The sequence below is a fragment of the Zosterops lateralis genome (assembly GCF_965231275.1).
Source record: "Zosterops lateralis genome assembly, chromosome: 27".
NCBI lineage: Eukaryota > Metazoa > Chordata > Aves > Passeriformes > Zosteropidae > Zosterops > Zosterops lateralis.
In genome coordinates, this window is record NC_139787.1 from 1,188,478 (window position 1) to 1,211,142 (window position 22,665).

Here is a 22,665-nt window from a genome sequence, read left to right on the forward strand (position 1 = left end):
TATGTCTATCTCAGGAATTCTGTGTTTTCCCCCTCAGAAATCCCACATTTCCCTCCTCAGGAATCCCCATATTTCCCCTCACAAATTCAACCTTTTCCCCTCAGAAATTCCCACATTTTCCTCTCATGAATTCCCCATCTCTTCCCCTCAGGAATTTCACATTTTCCCCCTCAGAAATGTCACACTTCCCTCCTTCAAAAATCTCACATTTTTGCCTCAGAAATTTCCACATTTCCCCCTCAGAAATCCCATATGTCTCTCTCAGGAATTCTGTGTTTTCCCCCTCAGAAATCCCACATTTACCCCCTCAGGAATTCCCATATTGCCCCTCACAAATTCTGACCTTTCCCCTCAGAAATTCACACATTTTCCTCTCATAAATCCCACATTTTCCCCTCATGAATTTCCTCATTTTCTCCTCAGAAATCCCACATTTCTCCCTTCAGGAATTCCCACATTTCCCCTCCAGGAATTGCCACATTTCCCCTCACAAATTTCGACCTTTTCCCCTCAGGAATTTGCATATTTTCCCCTCAGAAATGTTCTCATTTTCCCTCAAAAAATCCCACATTTTCACTTCAGAAATTTCCACATTTCCCCCTCAGAAATCCCACATGCTCCTCTCTCAGGAATTCCCACATTTCCCCTCACAAATTCCAACCTTTTCCTCTCAGAAATCCCACATTTCCCACTCAGGAATTCCTCCATTTTCTGCCTCAGAAATTCCCGCATTTCCCACTCAGAAATTTCACATTTCCCCCTTCGAAACCCCACATTTCCCCCTGAGCTGTGGTGCCCCCTGAGGACAGTATGGAAAAAGAAGCGCTCCCGGGAGGGCACCAAGCCCTGAACGGAGCTGACCAATCAAATCCCCTGTTGTTCTCGGTTAACCAATCCCCTGTTTGCTCCTACTTCCTGATATGTTAATTACCCTCACCGGATTGGTTGTTTTGTTCTCCCCCGGTTCTGTACCCAGACTGGGTCATTTTGGATCTCTTCCCTGATTGGTTAAGTTTTCAATCCGTTCCCCCCGCCCCCCTCATAAATTCTACATTTTCCCCTCAGCAATTCCACATTTTCCCCTCAGGAATTCCCCCGTTTTCCCCCTCAGAAATCCCATATGTCTCTCTCAGGAATTCTGTGTTTTCCCCCTCAGAAATCTCACATTTTCCCCCTCAGGGATTCCACATTTTCGCCTCAGAAATTCCACATTTTCACCTCAGCAATTCCACATTTCCCCCCCTCACAAATCCCACATTTTCCCCTCAGGAATTCCACATTTTCACCTCAGGAATTCGTACATTTTCCCCCACAAAAATCCCACACTTTCCCCCTCAGGAATTCCACATTTCTCCCCTCCAAAAATCCCATTTTCCCCTCAGGAATTCCCCCATTTTGCCCCTCAGAAATCCCACATTTCCCCCCTCAGGAATTCCCATATTTCCCCTCACAAATTTCAACCTTTTCCCCTCAGAAATTTGCACATTTTCTCCTCAGAAATGTCCACATTTTCCCCCCAAAAATCCCACATTTTTCCCTCAGGAATCCCACATTTCCCCCTCAGCAATTCCCTGTTTTCCCCTCAGGCCTCCCGCACCTCACAGATCCTTTTCTGCTGCTCCAGAGTCTCCTTGGGCAGTTTCTTCCTCTCGATCTCCATGGACAAGCCCACGATGTATTCCCGGCAAATGGCGATCAGCTGCTGTGCCTGGGGGACAAAACCCAAAAACCGGGGTCAAAACCTGCCCTGGGGACTCATTTCCCACCTCAGGAATCCCAAATTTCCCTCCTCAGGAATTCCGTGTTTTTTCCTTCAGGAATTTCTACATTTCCCCCTCAGAAATCCCACATTTTCTCCTCAGGAATTCCATATTTCCCCTCTCAGGAATTCCATGTTTTCCAGGGCAGGATCCCCACATTTCTCACCTCAGGAATTCCCACATTTTCTCCTCAGGAATTCCCACATTTCTCTCCTCGGGAATTCCCATGTTTTCCCCCTCAGGAATTCCACATTTTCCATGGCAGGATCCCCACATTTCCCCCCTCAGAAATCCCATATTTCGTTCCTCAGGACTTCTGTGTTTTTTCCCCCAGGAATTCCTCATTTTCTCCTCATGAATCCTACATTTTCTCCCTCATAAATCCCACATTTTTTCCACAGAAATCCCACATTTTCTCCTCAGAATTTCCACATTTTCTCCTCAGGAATTCCATGTTTTCCAGGGCAGGATCCCCACATTTCCCCCCTCAGGAATTCCTATGTTTGCCCCCTCAGAAATTCCACATTTCCCCCCTCAGAAATCCCACATTTTCTCCTCAGGAATTCCACATTTTCCTCCTCAGGAATTCCACATTTTCCCCTTCAGGCATTCTGTGTTTTTTCCTTCAGGAATTCCCATATTTCTCCCTCAGAATCCCCACATTTCCCCCTCAGAAATCCCATATTTCCTCCTCAGGAATTCTGTGTTTTTCCCCTCAGGAATTCCATATTTTCTCCACATAAACCCACATTTTCCCCTCAAAAATCCCCCATTTCCTCCCCATAAATTCCCCCTCATTAACCCCACTGAGGTCATCGGACTCCCCCTGACCTCGGCGATCTCCTGCTTGTTGTCCACCACCAACAAGGGCACGCTGAGCAGGATGAGGCGGAATTTGTCCACGGCCTCCTCAAACTTGCCGGCCGTGGTGAGCTGGTAACAGAGCTGGAGTCGCTGGATGAGCTCGCTGAGCTTCAGCCCCACGGCCGGGAGGGCGTTCTTGGGGCTCTCCTTCCTGGAATCCCAAAGATCTGGGGTTTAGGGATGGATTTTAGGGGATTTAGGGATGGATTTTGGGGTAGCAGAGCTGGAGTCGCTGGATGAGCTCGCTGAGCTTCAGCCCCACGGCCGGGAGAGCGTTCTTGGGGCTCTCCTTCCTGGAATCCCAAGATTTGGGGTTTAGGGATGGATTTTGGGGATTTAGGGATGGATTTGGGGATTTAGGGGTGGATTTTGGGGATTTAGGGGTGGATTTTGGGGTAGCAGAGCTGGAGTTGCTGGATGAGCTCGCTGAGCTTCAGCCCCACGGCCGGGAGGGCGTTCTTGGGGCTCTCCTTCCTGGAATCCCACCATTTTGTAGTTTAGGGATGGATTTTGGGGGTTTAGGGATGGATTTGGGGGATTTAGGGATGGATTTTGGGGGATTTAGGGATGGATTTTGGGGTAACAGAGCTGGAGTCGCTGGATGAGCTCACTGAGCTTCAACCCCACGGCCGGGAGAGCGTTCTTGGGGCTCTCCTTCCTGGAATCCCAAAGATCTGGGGTTTAGGGATGGATTTTAGGGGATTTAGGGATGGATTTGGGGATTTAGGGATGGATTTTGGGGATTTAGGGATGGATTTGGGGATTTAGGGATGGGTTTAGGGATGAATTTTGGGGTAACAGAGCTGGAGTCGCTGGATGAGCTCGCTGAGCTTCAGCCCCACGGCTGGGAGAGCGTTCTTGGGGCTCTCCTTCCTGGAATCCCAAGATTTGGGGTTTAGGGATGGATTTTGGGGATTTAGGGATGGATTTTGGGGGATTTAGGGATGGATTTTGGGGTAACAGAGCTGGAGTCGCTGGATGAGCTCGCTGAGCTTCAGCCCCACGGCCAGGAGGGCGTTCTTGGGGCTCTCCTTCCTGGAATCCCAACATTTTCGGGTTTAGGGATGGATTTTGGGCATTTAGGGATGGATTTGGGGATTTAGGGATGGATTTGGGGGGATTTAGGGATGGATTTTGGGAATTTAGGGATGGATTTGGGGATTTAGGGATGGATTTTGGGAATTTAGGGATGGATTTTGGGGGATTTCGGGATGGATTTTGGGGGATATAGGGATGGATTTTGGGGGATTTAGGGATGGATTTTGGGGTAACAGAGCTGGAGTCGCTGGATGAGCTCACTGAGCTTCAGCCCCACGGCCGGGAGAGCGTTCTTGGGGCTCTCCTTTCTGGGAGAGTGAGAGTTTGGGGAGTTTAGGGATGGATTTTGGGGATTTAGGGATGGATTTTGGGGTTTAGGGATGGATTTTGGGGTCTAGGGATAGGGGGATTTGTATGGGTGGGATGGAATTCCAGGAGAGGCCAGGTCAGAGCAGGCTGAGAATTCATTCATCCCTTCCAGGGATGGGGATTCACCTCCCTGAGTCCCTTCCGATAATTCCCGATCCTTTTTCCATGGAAAAAGTCCCAAATTTCCCCCCTGGCCCAGCTCGAGGCTGTTCCCTCTTGTCCCAGCCCCATTCCCTGGGATCAGATCCCAAATCCCCCCTGGAGGATCCCAAAATCCCCCCTGGATCCCCCTTTTCTCCAGGCTCAGCCCCCCCAGCTCCATCAGGATCCTCCAGTCCCTTTTCCAGCTCCATTCCCTGGACACTTCCCAGCCCCTCATTCCATGAGGATCCAGCCCTGAACATTCCCTGGATTTTGCCCCGAGCTCAGCCCCATCTCTGCCCCCTGACAATTCCCAAATTCCTCCCCAAACTGAGAATTCCAACTCCTCCCCATCCCTGGAGCCACCCAGGGAATTCCTGCCAGGAATCACCCACAGCTCACGCTCATCCCCAACCTTGGGAAGAGCATTCCCAAGAAAATCCCTGGAATTTGGGAGGAAAATGACTCACCAGTTTCGGTGTGGGAATCCATACATGGAGGGGAGGCTGGGGAGAGCCTGGAATGTCGTCCTGCCTCGGGAAAAGGTCTGCATGAAAAGCTGCTTGTAGGGCCCAAAATTGGTCACTCCAACCTGGTCGTGGAGCAGCTGATGGAGAAATAATTAAAAGAAATTAAATTTAAAAAATTATGGAAATCCCACCTGGTCGTGGAGCAGTTGATGGGGAAAAAAATAAAAAGAAATTAAAATAAATCATAGAACTCCTGCCTGGTCATGGAGCAGCTGACAGGGAAAAAAATTAAAAGAAATTAAATTTAAAAAAATCATGGAAGTCCCACTTGGTTGTGGAGCAGCTGATGGGGAAAAAATTAAAAGAAATTAAATTAAAAAATCATGGATTGGGTCGGGAAAAGCTGAATCAGGCAGCGGTGAAGCCTCACTTTGTGTTGTTCCCACAGTAAAAATGGGATGAAATTTTCCCAAATGGACACAAAGCAAAGATTTGGGGTGAAACAGGGAAAATAAAGGGGGGAAAGGTGATTTTTTTTCCCATGAAAAATTCCGTGGAGGACTCACCCTCATGGCTGTCTCGAAGGATCCTGCCAGGATGTGATCCACGGGCAGCTGGGAGTTGTTACACCACACCTGGGAAAGAGAGAAGGGAATCCAGGTGGGATTGAGATGGGCAGAGTTCCCACAATTGAATTCCCACACTGGGCTCACAAATCCCCCAAAAAAAGGAAGGGAAAAGGAGGAAATTCTTGGGTTTTTTGAGGGTTTTACCTGGGCTGGGCTGGTGCCTTTGGTGGGGGGCACAAAGAATCCGTCCTCGGCTGTTCCTGCAGGACCAGCGGGGACGTCCTGAGGGGAAAATCCCAAAATTCCAGCTGAAATCCCACCTGGATAATCCCACAGAACATTCCCTGCTTCCCAAATCCCCAAAGAAAAAGCGCTGGGATGCCCCAGGATCCTCCTACCAGCTCAGGGGGAAGATCCAAATCCTCTTCCACTTCCCATCCTCCTCCTTCCTCCTGCCCTTTTCCAGCTCCTTCCTCTCCAAATCCTTCCCCGGCGTCCACAAATCCATCTGCAGGGAAGGGCAGGGAATTCCAGGGGGACAGGGAATTCCAGGGGGCCTCAGGTGGGCAGGGAATGCCAGGGGGTCCCAGGGTGGGCAGGGAATGGGATTTTTCCCAAGGGAAATTTGGAAAATCCCAAGATTTTTCCCACCTTCATCCAGCTGCAGCTCGGCGTCCTCGCCCCAGCCCTCGGTGCCCACGGTGTCCATGTCGATGTCGGCGGCCAGGGCTCCTCCTTTTCCTGAAAAAAACCAGGGAAAATCCCTCAGGAGAGAATTCCAGGAGGGGAAAACCCCACCCTGACCTTGTGGTGTTGTGTCTTGGGTGGGATTTTGTGGAATTTTGTGGTTTATGAGGGTGAGGGAGAATCTCCAGGGTGGTGGGAAGGATCCTCAGGGATCCTCAGGGATCCAGGGATTCCTTGGACACCTCCAGGGATGGGGGTCCAAACCTTCCTGAGCCTCTCCTGATGATTCCTGACCCTTTTTCCATGGAATAATCATCCCAAATATCCACTCCTGGCCCAGCTCGAGGCCGTTCCCTCTTGTCCTGGCCCCGTTCCCTGGGATCAGATCCCAAATCCCTCCTGGAGGATCCCAAATCCCCCCTGGATCCCCCTTTTCTCTGGGATGAACATTCCCAGTTCCCTCAAGATTCTCCAGACCCTTTTCCAGCCCTGTTCATTCCATGACTTCCCACATGGGAAGGATGGGAATGACTTTCCCCACGGGAGCAGATTCCCAACCTCGGGAAAAGCTTTGCCAGCCCCAATTCCCAAAACCCTTCAGCCCCAATTCCCAAATCCCAGATCCTTGTGATCCTGGGCCATTCCCAGGTTCCCAATCCCATCCCATTTTCTCCCATCCCACCTTCCCATTCCCAGAACATTCCCTGGGTTTTCCACAGGGGAAAACCTCCCCGTGCTGATCCCAAACACTCCCAGGGAACCCAGGAATGTTGGGAATTCCAGGAATTCCGACCTTTCCCGGCGATGGAGCCCTCGAAGAAGCCTTTGGACACGGTCAGCAGGGGCCAGTTGGTGTCCAGGGGCAGCACCGGGGCTGGGGGCTGCAGCAGTCGAGCCTCGGGATCCACCGCCGGGATCTGGGGGCGGCCAGGGAAAGGAAAGGGTTGGGAAAATCCTGTTGGATCCTTGGGATCCCTCCCGGCCCTGCCCTCAGCTGGGGGGGCTCAAAAAGGGGTTTTCTCTGCATTGTTGTCGCTTCCTTCCTGAATTCCAGGGGGTTTCCAGGAGTTTTCTCCATTGGATCCCACTGTTCCTCCCTTCCCCAATGGATCCCACTGGATTCCACTGTTCCCAAATTCCAGTTCTCCCCAATGGATCCCACTGTTTCCTTCCCAAATTCCAGGAGCTTTGCAGGATTTCCCCCATCCCCTCCTTCCCAAATTCCATGAGTTCTCCCCAGTGAATCCCACTCTTCCCTTCTCAGATTCCAGGGGTTTTCCAGGAGCTCCATCCTCACTGGATCCCAATGTTCCCTTCCCAAATTCCAGGAGTTTTCCAGGAGTTCCCCCACCCACTCCTTCCCAAATTCCAGGCATTTTCCAGTTTTCTCCCCAACTGGATTCCAACGTTCCCTTCCCAAATTCACACAGTTTTCCAGGAATTCTCCCCACTGGATCCCAGTATTCCCTTTGCAAATCCCAGAAGTTTTCCAGGAGTCCTCCCATCCCTGCTCTCCTTCCCAAATTCCAGGAGTTTTCCAAGATTTCCCCTATCCCTGCCATTCCCTCCCTCCCTCTCAAATTCCAGGATTTCTCCCTGGTGGATCCCACTCTTCCCATCTCAAATTCCCAGAGTTTCCCAGGATTTCCCCCATCCCTGCCCTCCCTCCCTCATTCCCGGTGTTTTCCCGTTGTTTTCCGGGAGTTTTCCCGTTGTTTTCCCACCGTCTCCTTCTCGGGGTCGAAGGATTCCCGCAGGCTCTCGGCCTCCTCGTCCAGCCCGTGTGTGGCGGCCGTCAGGAATGCCAGGGACTCTGGAAAAACGGGAATGGGCCTGGAGTGACCTCGGGAAACACTGGGAATGGCCTTGGGAATGACGGGAAACACTGGGAATGGCCACTGGAATGGCCTCGGGAAACACTGGGAATGGCCACTGGAATAATGGGAAATACTGGGAATGGCCTCAGGAATTATGGGAAATACTGGGAATGGCCACTGGAATAATGGGAATGGCCTCAGGAAACACTGGGAATGGCCACTGGAATAATGGGAAACACTGGGAATGGCCATTGGAGTAATGGAAATAACCACTGGAATAATGGAATTAATCACTGGAATAGCTACTGAAATACTGGGAATGGCCATTGGAAAAATGGAAATAACCACTGGAATAATGGAATTAATCACTGGGATAACGGGAAATACTGGGAATAGCCATTGGAATAACGGGAATGGCCCTGGGAATGACCACAGGAAACACTGGGAATGGCCACTGGAATGATGGAATTAATCACTGGGATAACGGGAAATACTGGGAATAGCCACTGGAATAACAGGAATGATCCTGAGAGTAATGGAGGTGCTTGGGGACCCAAGAGCCTTTCCCAAGTTCCCAGGACAGAATTCCCTTTGGGAGTAACTCCCTGTGCCCGAAACACCCAGAGTTCCTGTTGGGAAGGGCTCCCTGTGCCTGGAATTCCAGAATTCCCATTGGGAATGACTCTCTGTGCCCAGAAATCTGGAATTCCCTTTGGGAATGACTCCCTGTGCCCAGAAATCTGGAATTGCTGTTGGGAAGGACTCTCTATGCCCAGAATTCCCATCAGGAATGTCTCCCTGTGCCCTGAACACTCAGAATTCCCATGAGGAGTGTCTCCCTGTGTCCAGAAACCTGTAATTCCCTTTGGGAATGTCTCCCTGTCCCCGGAATTCCAGAATTCCCCTCAGAATTGACTCACTCTGGCCGCAGTTGCGCAGGATCCGCACCCTCTCGGCCACGTCCCCCAGGTACAGCGCGTTCTGGTAGTGCCCACTCATGTCCTTACGGATCTCCGCTGCATCCGGGGGGAAAACGGGAATTATCCACCATTCCCAGGGTTCTGGGAGTCCTCCCTGACCCTCCTGCCCGAATTCCAGGGGATTTCCAGGAGTTCTGCCCAGTAGATCTCACTGTTCCCTTCCCGAATTCCACAAGTTTTCAAGGAGTCTTCCCATCCCCTCCTTCCCAAAATCCATCGGTTTTCCAGGAACTTCACCCCAACTGGCTCCCACTGTTCCCTTCCCAAATTCCAGGAGTTTTCCAGGAATTCTCCCTACTGGGTCCCACTGTCCCCTCCTTACCAAATTCCAGTTTTCCAGGAGTTTTCCAGGAGCCCCAGTCCCCTCCTTCCTGAATTCCACGAGTTTTCCAGGAGCTCCATCCCCACTGGATCCCAAAGTTCCCTTCCCAAAATCCAGGAGTTTTCCAAAAGCCACCATCCCCTCTTTCCCAAATTCCAGGAGTTTTCCAGTTCTCCCCACTTGATCTCACTGTCCCCGTCTTTCCCAAATTCCAGGTTTTTTCCTCACCGGATCCCAACGTTCCCTTCCCAAACTCCAGGAGCTCCATCTCCTCCTTCCTCCCCAAACTCCAGCAGTTTCCCAGGACCCCCATCCCCTCTCTTTTTCCCAAACTCCACGACTTTCCCATGATTTCCCACTGGGATCTCACCGATCTTCATCATCTTCCGGAGCTTCTCCAGGTTCCCGGTGATGAGGTAGAGGAAGGAGAGGCGGTCGAAGTTCTTGGTGCGCTGGTAGCACATCTCCACCACCTGGTGGTTCCCCTGCAGCAGGGCCACCTCCCCCAGCTTCTCCCAGCAGCCCTTGTCGTCCAGGGCCTTGGCTGCCTCCAGGGCGATCTGTTCACAGGGAATTCCAGAATTCCAGGGGTTAGAGGGGTCAGGAATGGGGTTAGAAAGGTTGGGAATGGGGATAGAGAACAGGGATTGCGGCAGGGCCACCTCCCCCAGCTTCTCCCAGCAGCCCTTATCATCCAGGGCCTTGGCTGCCTCCAGGGAGATCTGTTCCATGGAATTCCAGGAATTAGAGGGGTTAGAGGGGTCAGGAATGGGGTTAGAGGAATTGGGAATGGGGATTCTGGAATTTTGGGGTTGGGAATGGGTAATGGGAGCAGGGATTGCAGCTCTCCCAGCTTCTCCCCCCAGCCCTTGTCATCCAAGGCCTTGGCTGCCTCCAGGGCAATCTATTCCCAGGGAATTCCAGGAATTAGAGACATTGGGAATGGGGATTCTGGAATTCTGGGGTTGGGAATGGGGATTGAGAACGGGGATTGTAGCAGGGCCACCTCCCCCAGCTTCTCCCAGCAGCCCTTGTCGTCCAGAGCCTTGGCTGCCTCCAGGGCGATCTGTTCACAGGGAATTCCGGGAATTCGAGGGGTTAGAGACATTGGGAATGGGGTTAGAGGGGTCAGGAATGGGGTTAGAGGGGTCAGGAGTGATATTAGAGGGATTGGAAATGGGGAATGGGAACAGGGATTGCAGCAGGGCCGCCTCCCCCAGCAGCCCTTTTCACCTGTTCCCAAGGAATTCCATGATTCAGGGATTCCAGGGATTGGGAATGGGGTTAGAGGGATTGGGAGCAGGGATTCTGGAATTCTGGGGTTGGGAATGGGGAATGGGAACAGGGATTGACACCCAAAAACATCCAAACCCAAACTTCCCAGAGCATCCCAAAACATTCCCAAATCCCTCAGAACATCCCCATTGCCCCCTCACCTCAATGTTCCTGCACTCCAGGGCCAGCCTGAAGTGTGTTTTTACCACAAAAAACACCCCAAAATCCCCCAGTTCTCCTCTCACCTCGACGTTCCCACACTCCAGGGCGAGGCTGAAGCCCATTTTTACCCCAAAAACACCCCAAAATCCCCCATTTCTCCCCTCACCTTGATGTTCCAACACTCCAGGGCCAGGCTGAGGCACATTTTTACCCCAAAACCACCCCAAAATCCCCCATTCCTGTCTCACCTTGATGTTCTCACACTCCAGGGCCAGGCTGAGGCACATTTTTACCCCCAAATCCCCCAGTTCTCCCCTCACCTCGATGTTCCCACACTCCAGGGCCAGCCTGAAGCCCATTTTTACCCCCAAAACTACCCCAAAATCCCCCAGTTCTCCCTTCACCTTGATGTTCCAACACTCCTGGGCCAGCCTGAAATGTGTTTTTACCCCCGAACATCCCCAAATATCCTTTTTCCTGCCTCACCTCGATGTTCCTGTACTCCAGGGCCAGGCTGAGGCACATTTTTACCCCAAACCACCCCAAAATCCCCCTCACCTCGATGTTGCCACACTCCAGGGCGAGGCTGAACCGTGTTTTCTCGTCCTTGACGAAGTGCAGGGCCACCTCGGGGTAGCCCTTCCTCTGCAGGTAGGCGATGATGGACTGCCCCACCAGCTTGGCGTTCCTCACCATGTGCAGCACCTGGCAGGGCCAGAGCAGCACAAAAATCATTGGGAAAAGGCTCTTCCCATCCTCAGGAAAGGCTCTTTCCCAGCCTTGAGAAAAGATTTGCCAGACCCTATTCCCAAAATCCTCCAGCCCTAAATCCCAAATCCTCGGGAACGGCTCTTCCCATTCTCAGGAAAGGCCCCATTCTCAAAATCCTCCAGCCCCTATTCCCAAATCCTCAGGAAAGCTCTTCCCATCCCTTGGAAAGGCTCTTCCATCCTGGGGAAAGGCTTTGCCAGCCCCTCTTCCCAAAATCCTCAGGAACAGATTTTCCCCTTTTCCCCCAATCCCAGATTTCCCGACCTCATCCTATTTCCTGTTGATGAGGTGAGTTTGACCCTGAACTTGGTGGGCTCGATGAGGAGCATGTGGAGCTCACCTGTATTTTTCCACCATTCCCAACCCCATTTCCTTCCATTCCCAATCCCATTCCCCCTCAATCCCAATCCCAGATCTCCCCTCAATCCCAGATCTTCCAGATTTCCCCACCTCGTTGTATTTCCTGTTGATGAGGGTGAGTTTGAAGCAGAACTTGGTGGGGTCAATGATCAGCACATGGGGCCAGCACTCCCTGTCCTCATCCACCATTCCCAACCCCATTTCTCCCTCATTCCCAATCCCATATTTTCCCCACCTCGTCGTATTTCCTGTTGATGAGGGCGAGTTTGAAGCGGAACTCGGTGGGGTCGATGGTGAGCACGCGGGGCCGGCACTCGCGGTCCAGGCAATAAACGTTGTTCCCCTTCACCCTCGTCACGTAGATCGGCAGGTCCAGGGTCCGGATGATCCCGTGATCCCTGAGATGGGGGGACATTCCCGGTCAGATCCTGGAATTCCTGGGAATTCCAGGTCATCCCAGGGAGATTCCAGCTGTCCCAGTCAGATCCTGGCTATCCTGGGGAGTTCCGGCCATCCCAGTGAGGAATTCCTGGTGAATTCCCGGTTTGATCCCAGTTTGATCCTGCCCATCCAAGTGAGGAATTTCTGCTTTGATCCTGGTGAGGGATTCCCAGTGAGGGATTCCCCTTCATTCCCGGTGAATTCCCACCCATCCAGTGAATTCCCGGTGTATTCCTGGTGAGGGATTCCCAGTGAGGGATTCCCGGTGTATTCCCAGTGAATTTCTGCCCATCTTGGTTTGGAATTCCCGGTTCAGGATTCCCAGTGAATTCCTGGTTCAGAATTACCAGCCCTGTTCCCGGTGCATTCCCGGTTCAGAATTCCCAGTTCAGAATTCCCAGTTCAGAATTCCCAGCCCTGTTCCTGGTGTATTCCTGGTGAATTCCCAGCCCCATTCCCAGTGAATTCCCAGTGAATTCCCAGCCCCATTCCCAGTGTATTCCCAATGAATTCCCAGTGCATTCCCAGTGAATTCCCAGTTCAGAATTCCTGGTTCAGAATTCCCAGCCCCATTCCTGGTGTATTCCTGGTGCATTCCCAGCCCTGTTCCCGGTGAATTCCTGGTGAATTCCCAGCCCCATTCCCGATGCATTCCCGGTGAATTCCCGGCTCAGAATTCCCGGCATTCCCGGCATTCCAGGGCTGACCCCGAGGTGACGGCGTATTTGATGTGGTTGCTGGTGGTGTAGATGAAGACGCCGCTCTCGTCCCAGGCCCCGCTCTTCACTCGGATGTTCTCGTGGATCTGGCACAGCGACTCCAGCTTCCGGTTACAGATCAGGATGGCTGGGAACGGGAATAACAACGGGAATTGGAATGGGAATAATGGGAATGGCAAAAGGAATAATGGGAATGGCAACGGGAATGGCAACGGGAATAACGGGAATAAGGGGAATGACAACAGGAATAATGGGAATGGGAATAATGGGAATGGAAAGGGGAATAATGGGAATGGGAATGATAGGAAATGGGAATAATGGGAAATGGGGAATGGCAATGGGAGTAACGGGAATGGCACCGGGAATGACACAGGGAATGACAATGGGAGTAACGGGAATGGCAACGGGAATAACAGGAATGGGAATGGGAAATGGGAATGGGAAAGGGAAATGGGAAGAATGGGAATGGGAAATGGGAATAATGGGAAATGGGGAATGGCAATGGGAGTAACGGGAATGGCAACAGGAACAGTGGGAATGGGAATGGGAATGAATGGGAATGGCAATGGCAATGGGAACAATGGGAATGACAGCAGGAATCACAACAGAAATGAGAATTGGAATAATGGGAATGACAATGAGAATCACAACAGGAGTGACAACAGTGGGAATAGTGGGAATGGCAACGGGAATAACAACAGGAATAAAGGGAATGAGCAGGAATAATGGGAATGACAATCGGAATCACAGCAGTGGGAATGACAACAACGAGAATGACAGTGGGAATGACAATGGGAATGGCAGTGGGAATAATGGGAAAGGGAACAGGAATAATGGGAATAGGAATGAATGAGAATGAGAACGGCAACAGGAATGGAAATAATGGGAATAGGAATGGAAATAATGGGAATAATGGGAATAATGCAATGGTAGTGGAAATAATGGGAATAACAGGAATAATGGGAATAATGGGAAAGGCAACGGGAATGGGAATAATGGGAATGGGAATGACAAAGGGAAACAGGAATGGGAGTGGGAATAGAATGGAATGGGAATGAAAATGAAAATGGAAATCAGAATGGGAATGGAATAGAAATGGAAATGGGAATGAAAATGGGACAAATGGGAATGGGAATCAATGGGAATAGGGATGGGATTGGCAAAAGGAATAATGGGAATGACAACAGGAACAACAACGGGAATCACAACGAGAACCACAACAGGAATAACAAGAACGAACGGGAATGACAACAGAAATTCCATTTAAAAACCAGGAAATCCCATTAAAAAAATGAGAAATTCAATTTAAAACTGGGAAATTCCATTAAAAAACAGGAAATTCCATTACAAAACTGGGAAATTCCATTAGAAAATCTGGGAAATTCCATGAAAACCCCAGGATTTCCCCCGGCACTCACCGTGCTTGGCCAGCAGGGCCACGTGGGACATGTCGGCCGACCAGATGACGTACTTCACCTTGGAGATCTTCACCGAGGCCAAAGTCCTGGAAAAACACGGATTTGGGGTCGGGGAAAGGCCCAAAATCCACCCCTGGATCCCAAAAAACACCCAGAGGGTCCAAAAACCACCAAGGGATCCCAAAAAACTCCAGTGGATCCCAAAAAATCCCCCAGTAGATCCCAAAAAACCATCAGTGGATCCAAAAAATCCCATCAGTGGATCCCAAAAAACACCCAGAGGGTCCAAAAACCACCAGAGGATCTCAAAAAACTCCAGTGGATCCCCAAAAAACCCTCATGGATCCCAAAAACTCCCCCAGCAGATCCCTTTTCCAGCCCTTCCCATTTTTCCATAGGAATAAGCAGGATTTGGGGTGGGAAAAAAAGGGATTTAGAGTGCAAAAAACAGGATTTAGGGTGGAAAAAAGGGGACTTTAGGTGGATAAAAATGGGGTTTAGTGCAGAAAAAGCAAAATTTGGGGTAAAGTGGGCAAAAACCAGAATTCAGGATGAAAAAACGGGATTTAGGGTAAAAACCCCAGAATTTAGAGTAGGAAAAAAGGGGATTTAGGGTGAAAAAAAGGGTATTTGTTGCAAAAAAAAATATCAAAATTTAGTATGGAAAAAACAGGATTTAGGGTGGAAAAAATGAAATTTAGGGTAAAAAAAAAGGGGTTTAGGGGAAAAAATGGGATTTAGGGTGAAGAAAAAAGGGATTTAGGGTGAAAAAAAGGGGGTTTGGTACAGAAAAAAATCAAGATTTAGTATGGAAAAAACAGGATTTAGGGTGAAAAAAAACAGGATTTAGGGCAAAAAAATCAGGATTTAGGTGCGAAATTGCCAAAAATTGCCAAAAAAATCCCAGAAAATCCCAGAAAATTCCAAAAAAATCCCAGAAAATTCAAAAAAATTCCCAAAAATTCCCAGAAAATTCCCAGAAATTCCCAAAAAATTCCCAGAAATTCCCAGAAATTCCCAGGCAATCCCCACCTTTTCTGCTGGACGTCGAAGAGGGTGATGGAGTCGGAGTCGCGGAGCAGCAAATTCCCGGTTCCCGCGTAGAAAATCTCGTCACAGTTGGGGACTGGGACCTTCTTGGTGATCTCGTTCTTCAGGTTCTTGATCAGGATCTGTTTCCCCAGGGAAGAGAATTCCGGGATTTTTTTAGGGGGATTTTTTGGGGATTTTTTGGGAATTTTTTAAGGGATTTTTTTGGACTTTTTTGGGGATATTTAGGGAAATTTTTAGGGATTTCTTGGGAATTTTTTGAGGATTTGGGGGAATTTTTAGGGATTTTTTTAGATTTTTAAAGGGATTTTTAGAAAAAAATTAAGGATTTTTTTTTGAATATTTAAGGGATTCTTTGGAATTTTTTTGGAATTTTTTAGGGATTTTTGTGCCCTTTGGGATTGGGGTTTTCCAGGATTTTTTCCCCTCCTTTTTTTTTTTTTTTTTTTTTGTTTTTGTTTTGTTTTGTTTTGTTTTGTTTTGTTTTGTTTTGAGGGTGCACAGTTGGGAATCTGATTTTTTTTCCTGGAATTCTGGTATTCTTGAGGTTGGAAAATCCCTCCAGGAGCATCAAATCTGCCCCAAATCTTGGGAATTCCCTCCAGGGATGGGGATCCAACCCCTTCCTGTGGCTCCCAACCCTTTTTCCATGGAAAAATCATCCCAAATTTCCCCCCCTGGCCCAGCTCGAGGCCGTTCCCTTTTGTCCCGGCCCCGTTCCCTGGGATCAGATCCCAAATCCCCCCTGGAATATCCCAACCCCCCCCTGGAATATCCCAAATCCTCCTGGAATATCCCAAATCCCCCCTGGAATATCCCAAATCCCCCCCTGGAATATCCCAAATCCCCCCTGGAATATCCCAAATCCCCCCTGGAATATCCCAAATCCTCCTGGAATATCCCAAATCCCCCCTGGAGGATCCCAAATCCCCCTGGAATATCCCAAATCCCCCCCTGGAATATCCCAAATCCCCCCTGGATCCCCCTTTTCTCCAGGCTCAGCCCCCCAAGATCCCTCAGGATTCTCCAGACCCTTTTCCAGCCCCTCATTCCTGGTTTTCCCAACCCCTTTTTTTGGGATCAGGCTCCCCTGGATCCCATCCCCACGATCCCAATCCCCTTTTTTTGGGATCAGCCCCCCTGGAGCAGATCCCTGTTATCCCAATTCCTGTGATCCCAATTCCCATTATCCCAATCCAAACCCTTTTTTTTTTTTTTGGGATCAAACCCTCTAAATCTGATCCCTGTGACCCCAATTCCTGTTTTTGGGATCAGGACCCTCTGGATCCAATCCCTGTTATCCCAATCCCAAGCTTTTTTTTGGGGTCAGTCCCCCCTGGATCCCATCCCTGTGATCCCAATTCCCATTATCCCAATCCCAACCCTTTTTTGGGATCAGGCTCCCCTGGACCTGATCCCCCTTAACCCAATCCCAATCCCTTTTTTTGGGATCAGCCCCCTCGGGATCCCATCCCTGTTATCCCAACACCCGTTATCCCAATCCCAACCCTTTTTTTGGGATCAGGTCCCTCTGGATCCCATCCCCATGATCCCAAATTTCCCAATTTTCCCCCAAATATCCCCAAATTCTCACCGAGTGCATCCTGTCCAGGACGGCGAATCTGTTCCGGGCCACCCAGACGGCCGTGAGCCCCGAGGAGCGCTTCCCTTCCGGGGCTGGGAACCCAAAAACAACCCCAAAAACCCCAAATCAGACCCCAAAAAACCCCAAATCAGACCAGGGTTTATGGGGTCTATGGGGTCCTGTCCCACCCACACGGCCGTGAGCCCCAAGGAGCGCTTCCCTTCCGGGGCTGGGAACCCAAAAAACCCCAAATTACACCAGGATTTATGGCATTTATGGGGTTTATGGGTCCTGTCCCACCCACACGGCTGTGAGCCCCAAGGAGCACTTCCCTTCCGGAGCTGGGATCCCAAAAACCCCCAAAAACCCCAAATCAGAGCAGGATTTATGGGATCTATGGGATTTATGGGGTTTAGGGGGTCTATGGGGTCCTGTCCCACCCACACGGCCGTGAGCCCCGAGGAGCGCTTCCCTTCTGGGGCTGGGAACCCAAAAAACCCCAAAAACCCCAAATCAGACCAGGATTTATGGGATTTACGGGATTTATGGGGTTTATGGGGTCCCACATGGTCGTGAGCCCCAAGGAGGGCTTCCCTTCTGGAGCTGGGACCTCAAAAAACCCCAAATAACTCCAAATCAGACCCCCAAAAACCCCAAATCAGACCCCCAAAAACCCCCAAATCAGACCAGGATTTATGGGATTTATGAGATTAATGGGATTTATGAGGTTTATGGGGTCCTGTCCCACCCAAAAACCCCAAAAAAACCCCGAATCAGACCCAGGATTGATGGGATTTATGGGATTTATATGGTGGGATTAATAGGATTGATGGGATGGGATTTATGGGATGGGATTTATCAGATTTATGGGACTTACAGGATTTATGGGATGAGATTCATGGGATTTATGGGCTGGGATTTATGGGATGGGATTTATGGGATTTATGGGCTGGGATTTATGGGATTTATGGGATGGGATTTATAGGGTGGGACTGGGATGGGATTTATGGGATTTATGGGGATTTTCCTCTCCCCTAAAAAAGTGCAATTTGAGGGGTTTTACCCCAAAAAATCAGAGATTTTTAGGCTTTTTTTCCCAAAAAAATCTGGGATTTGAGGGATTTTCCCCAAAAAATATGAAATTTTAGAGGATTTTATCTAAAAATATGGAATTTGAGGGGATTTCTCCCAAAAAATGTGGGATTTAAGGGACTTTCCCCAAAATTCTGGGATTTGAGGGATTTTCCTCCTAAATATGTGGAATTTGAGGGGATTTTATAAAAAAAAATGGAATTTAAGGGGTTTTTTTCCCCCCAAATCAGAATTTTTAGGGGTTTTTTCCCCAAAAAATCAGGGATTTGAGAGATTTTCCCCCAAAAAATGTGGAATTTTAGAGGATTTTATCCAAAAAATGGGGAATTTGAGGGATTTTTTCCCAAAAAAATGTGGAATTTAAGGGGATTTTCACCAAAAAAATCAGAAATTTGAGGGTTTTTCCCCCAAAAAATCAATAATTTTCCCCCAAAATTCCCAAATTTGAGTTTTTTCCTCCAAATCTTCCCCTCCTCCCTCCCCTGGCTGTGAAATTTTCATTTTTTCCTCATTTTTTTGGGTCTCAGCTGCTCCTTCCATCAATTCCAGGGATTTGATGGATCTTCCCAATTTCCCAACTGGAAAAAAATCCAAAAAAATTAAAATTTTGGGGTTTTTTTATTCTTTTCATCCAAATCCAGCCCAGCAGGGAAATAATTCCCTCCAAAAATCAATAAATCTCTGAAAAAAAAAATCAAATTTTATTTTATTTTCCCCAATTTATTTTGTTTTATTTTTATTTCCTGACAAAGGGGGAGCAGCTGGAATTTTATAGATGAAAAAAATAAATTAAAAAATATAATTTTGGAGGGGTTTTTTTATCCTTTTAAATCAAAGCTTGGGATGGTAAATTCCACCCAAAAAAAAATGAAAATTAAATTTATGGGGTTTATAAAGGAAAGAGAAATAAAATAAATTTTTGGTTTTGTCGTTTTTAGGGGTTTTTTTTGGATTTAAATGTCACAAAAATTAAACAATTCTGGGCCAAGCTCCAGCTGGGAGGGAAATCAGGGAATTCCTGAGAAAATATGGAAAAGGGGAAGGAAAAATGGGAATTTTTTAAAGGGGAAAAAGGGCCAAAAAAAGGGGGAGGAAAAGGAGGGGGAGGTTTAAAATAAAAAGGGATTTTTAAATAAAAAATGGGGTAAAAAAGGGGATTTTAAGGGGGAAATGGGGTTAAAAAAAAGGGGGATTTTTAAGGGGAAAAGAGGGTAAAAAAAAAGGGATTTTTTAAAGGGAAATAAAGGGGAAAATTGGGATAAAAAAAGGGATTTTTAAGAATGAACAAAGGGGAAAAATGGATTTTAAAAAGGGGATTTTTCAGTATAAATAAAAGAAAAAAAGGGTAAAAAAAAGGGATTTTTTAGGAGAAATAAAACAGAATTTTAGGGTCAAAAAAAGGGGTTTTTAAAGGATAAATTAAGGGAAAAAAAAGATTTTAAAAAGAGAATTTTAGGGAGAAATAAAGGGGATGAGGGGGGTGGGAATTCTGGGATTTTTGGGGTTTTTTGGGATTTTTGGGAATTCAGCCCACACCCACCATGAAAATTTTGGGGATTTTTTGCGGTTTTTGGGGATTTTTGGGATTTTTTGGGAATTTGAGCCCCACCCACCATCAGAATTTTGGGGTATTTTTGGGAATTTTGAGGGTTTTTTTGATTTTTGGGGGTATTTTGGCCCCACCCACCATCAGGATTTGGGGATTTTTGTGAATTTTGGCCTTTTTGGACCCCACCCACAGTGGGGAATTTTAGGATTTTTTGGGATTTTTGGGCTCTTTGTGCCCCACCCACTGTCGGGATTTTGGAAATTTGGGGATTTTCGAGATTTTTGGGGTATTTTTGGGTTATTTTGTCCCCACCCACCATCAGGATTTCTGGAGATTTTTGGGGTATTTTGGCCCCACCATCGAGATTTTGAGATTTTTTTTGGATTTTTGTGTATTTTTGGGTTATTTTTGTGCCCCACCCACCATCGAGATTTTGAGAATTTTAGGATTTTTGGGGATTTTTTTGGGATTTCAGGCCTCACCCACCATTAAAATTTTGGGATTTTTGGGGGATTCAAGCCCCACCCACCATCGAGATTTTGAGAATTTGGAGATTTTTTTGGTATTTTTTGGGTATTTTTGTGCCCCAGCCACCATCGAGGTTCTGGGATTTTTGGGATTTTGGTGGTTTTTAGGATTTTGGGGGGTATTTTGGCCCCACTCACCATCAGGATCTTGGAAATTTTGGGATTTTTGAGGGATTTGAGTCACACCCACCATTGAGATTTGGGATTTTTGGGCTTCTTGGGCCCCACCCACTGCTGGGATTTTGGAAATTTGGGATTTTGGGGTTTTTTTGGGGGATTTTGGGTTATTTTGTCCCCCCCACCGTCGGGGTTCTGCGTGTCGCTGTCCCGGGGGATGCTGTACAGGTCGTACGTGCTGTTCTCCAGGTTTGTCGCTCGCTGGGGGGAAAAAAATACAGAATTTTAGGGTTTTTTCCACAAAAATGAAGGGTTTGCCTAAAAAAAATGGGGAATTTTAGGGGTTTTTCCACAAAAATGAGGGGTTTTCCTAAAAAAAAAAAATGGGGATTTTTAGGGGTTTTTCCACAAAAATGAGGGGTTTTCCTAAAAAAAAAATGGGGATTTTAGGGGTTCTGACCTCAAAAAAACAAAAAATGAGGGGTTTTTCCTAAAAAAAAAAAAGGGGGGGGGGGGATTTTAGGGATTTTGCCGCAAAAAAACAGGAGTTGGAGAGGATTTTCCTAAAAAATGGGGGATTTTAGGGATTCTGACCCCCAAAAAATCAAGAGCTACAGGGTTTTTTCCTAAAAAAATAGAGGATTTTAGGGGTTTTGACCCAAAAATACCCAGGATTTGAGGGGGTTTTTAAGAAAAATAGAGGATTTTAGGGGTTCTGATCCCCAAAAAATGTAGAATCTGGGGAGTTTTTTTCTAGAAAAGGGGAGAATTTGACCCCAAAAAGTGTTGGATTTGGGGGGGTTCCAAAACAAAAATGGGGAATTTTTAGGGATTTTGACCCAAAAAAACAAGAGTTGGAGGGGTTTTTCCTAAAAAAATCGGGAAATTTAGGGGTTCTGACCCAAAAAATGTGGGATTTGAGGGGTTTTTCCTAAAAAAATGGGGATTTTAGGAGATTTTGATCCAAAAAAACCAAGAGTTGGAGGGTTTTACCTAAAAAAAAATGGGGATTTTAGGGGATTCTGCCTCAAAAAAACCCCAGGATTTGAGGAGTTTTCCTAAAAAATGGGATTTTTTAGGGATTCTGCCCCAAAAAACCCAGGGGTTTGAGGGGTTTTCCTAAAAAAACAAATGGGGAATTTGAGGGATTTCCCCCCCTCAAAAAAATGTGAATTTTGAGGGATTTTTTTCCCCAAAAATGGAATTTCAGGGATTTTCCACAAAACATGGAATTTGCGTTTTCCCCCCAAAAATGTGAATTTTGATTTTTTTCTTTTAGAAAAATGTGAATTTTGAGGGATTTTTTTCCCCCAAAAAATGTGAATTTTAAGGGATTTTACCCCCAAAAAAACCCCAGAAATAGAGGAATTTCTCCCCCAAAATGTAGAATTTAAGATTTTTTTTGCCAAAAATTGCAGAATTTGAGGGATTTCCCCCCCCCCAAAAAAAGTTAATTTTGAGGGATATTTTTTTCCACCCAAAAAAGTGAAATTTGATAGTTTCTCCCCTGCCCAAAAAAGTGAATTTTGAGGGACTTTTTTTCCCCAAAAAAGTGAATTTTGAGGGATTTTTTCCCCAAAAAAGTGAATTTTAAGGGATTTTTTCCTAGAAAAAAAGCAGAAATTGATGGATTTTCCTCCCTAAAATATGGAATTTGAAGGAATTTCCCCCCAAAATGAGGAATTTGGTGGTTTTTCCCCCCAAATAATCAGAATTTCACACTCACGGTGCAGAGCAGGACGGCGTTCTCGGCCGGGTTGTACGACATGCTGAACACCGGGAACTTGGAACCGCTGGGGAAAGGAGAAAAAAAGGGGAAAAATTAGATTTTTTTAAAGGGAAAAAGGGAAAAAATAAGATTTTTTTTCAGAGGTAAAAAGGGGAAACATTGGATTTTTAAAAGGAGAAAAAATCAGATTTTTTTTTCACAGAAAAAGGGGAAAAAATCAGGTTTTTTTAATGGAAAACTGAGAAAAAAATCAGATTTTTTTTTAGTGGGAAAATGGGAAAAAATCACTTTTTTTGTGGAAAAAAAGGAAAAAAATCAGATTTTTTTTTGTGGAGAAAAGGGAAAATAATCAAAAATTTTTATGGAAAAAAGGGTAAAGGTCAGATTTTTTTTTTTCATTGAAAAAAGGGAAAAATCAGATTTTTTTCTTTTCATGGAAAAAAGGGAAAAAATCAGATATTTTTTCGTGGAAAAAAAATGGAATTTTCCAGGGAGAAATTTTTAAATTCCTCCAGTCTGAAACAGTCCCTCTAAAACCACAAAATTTCTTCTTTTTCAAGGAAATTAGAATTTAAAATTTTCCCTTTTTTAAGGAAATTAGAATTTAAAATTTTCCATTTTTTAGGGAAATTATGATTTAAAAATCTGGGATCCCAGCTGGATTTTTGGGGGATATTTTGGGATCCTGGTGGGATATTTTGGGGGATTTTTTTGTGACACCAGACAAATTTTCTGGGGGATTTTTTGGGATCCCAGTGGATTATTTTGAGGGATATTTTGGGATCCCAGTGGGATATTTCTGGGGGATATTTTGGGAGATATTTTGTGACTCCAGTGGGATATTTTTGGGGGG

At 47.1% G+C, this 22,665-nt stretch overlaps 1 protein-coding gene across 3 annotated transcripts in view; it reads right to left on the reverse strand.

Annotated features, from left to right (window-relative positions):
* The window catches only part of COPA (COPI coat complex subunit alpha), a 43,496-nt gene that overhangs the window by 3,713 nt on the left and 17,118 nt on the right, over positions 1-22,665 (reverse strand). For 2 of the 3 annotated variants that reach the window (XM_083879202.1, XM_083879203.1), the window contains 19 exons: positions 21,810-21,876; positions 20,269-20,344; positions 16,808-16,890; positions 15,196-15,335; positions 14,164-14,249; positions 12,734-12,872; positions 11,821-11,983; positions 11,013-11,159; positions 9,388-9,577; positions 8,636-8,731; positions 7,623-7,711; positions 6,692-6,815; positions 5,863-5,952; positions 5,610-5,719; positions 5,416-5,493; positions 5,209-5,277; positions 4,643-4,779; positions 2,592-2,775; positions 1,598-1,708 (listed from right to left, as the gene is read on the reverse strand). In XM_083879202.1, coding sequence (XP_083735328.1) covers positions 1,598-1,708; positions 2,592-2,775; positions 4,643-4,779; positions 5,209-5,277; positions 5,416-5,493; positions 5,610-5,719; positions 5,863-5,952; positions 6,692-6,815; positions 7,623-7,711; positions 8,636-8,731; positions 9,388-9,577; positions 11,013-11,159; positions 11,821-11,983; positions 12,734-12,872; positions 14,164-14,249; positions 15,196-15,335; positions 16,808-16,890; positions 20,269-20,344; positions 21,810-21,876 — 2,179 coding nt within the window. Of the gene's footprint in view, positions 1-1,597; positions 1,709-2,591; positions 2,776-3,887; positions 3,971-4,642; positions 4,780-5,208; positions 5,278-5,415; positions 5,494-5,609; positions 5,720-5,862; positions 5,953-6,691; positions 6,816-7,622; positions 7,712-8,635; positions 8,732-9,387; positions 9,578-11,012; positions 11,160-11,820; positions 11,984-12,733; positions 12,873-14,163; positions 14,250-15,195; positions 15,336-16,807; positions 16,891-20,268; positions 20,345-21,809; positions 21,877-22,665 lie in introns of those variants that run through there. The other variant, XM_083879204.1, reaches the window with a different exon arrangement.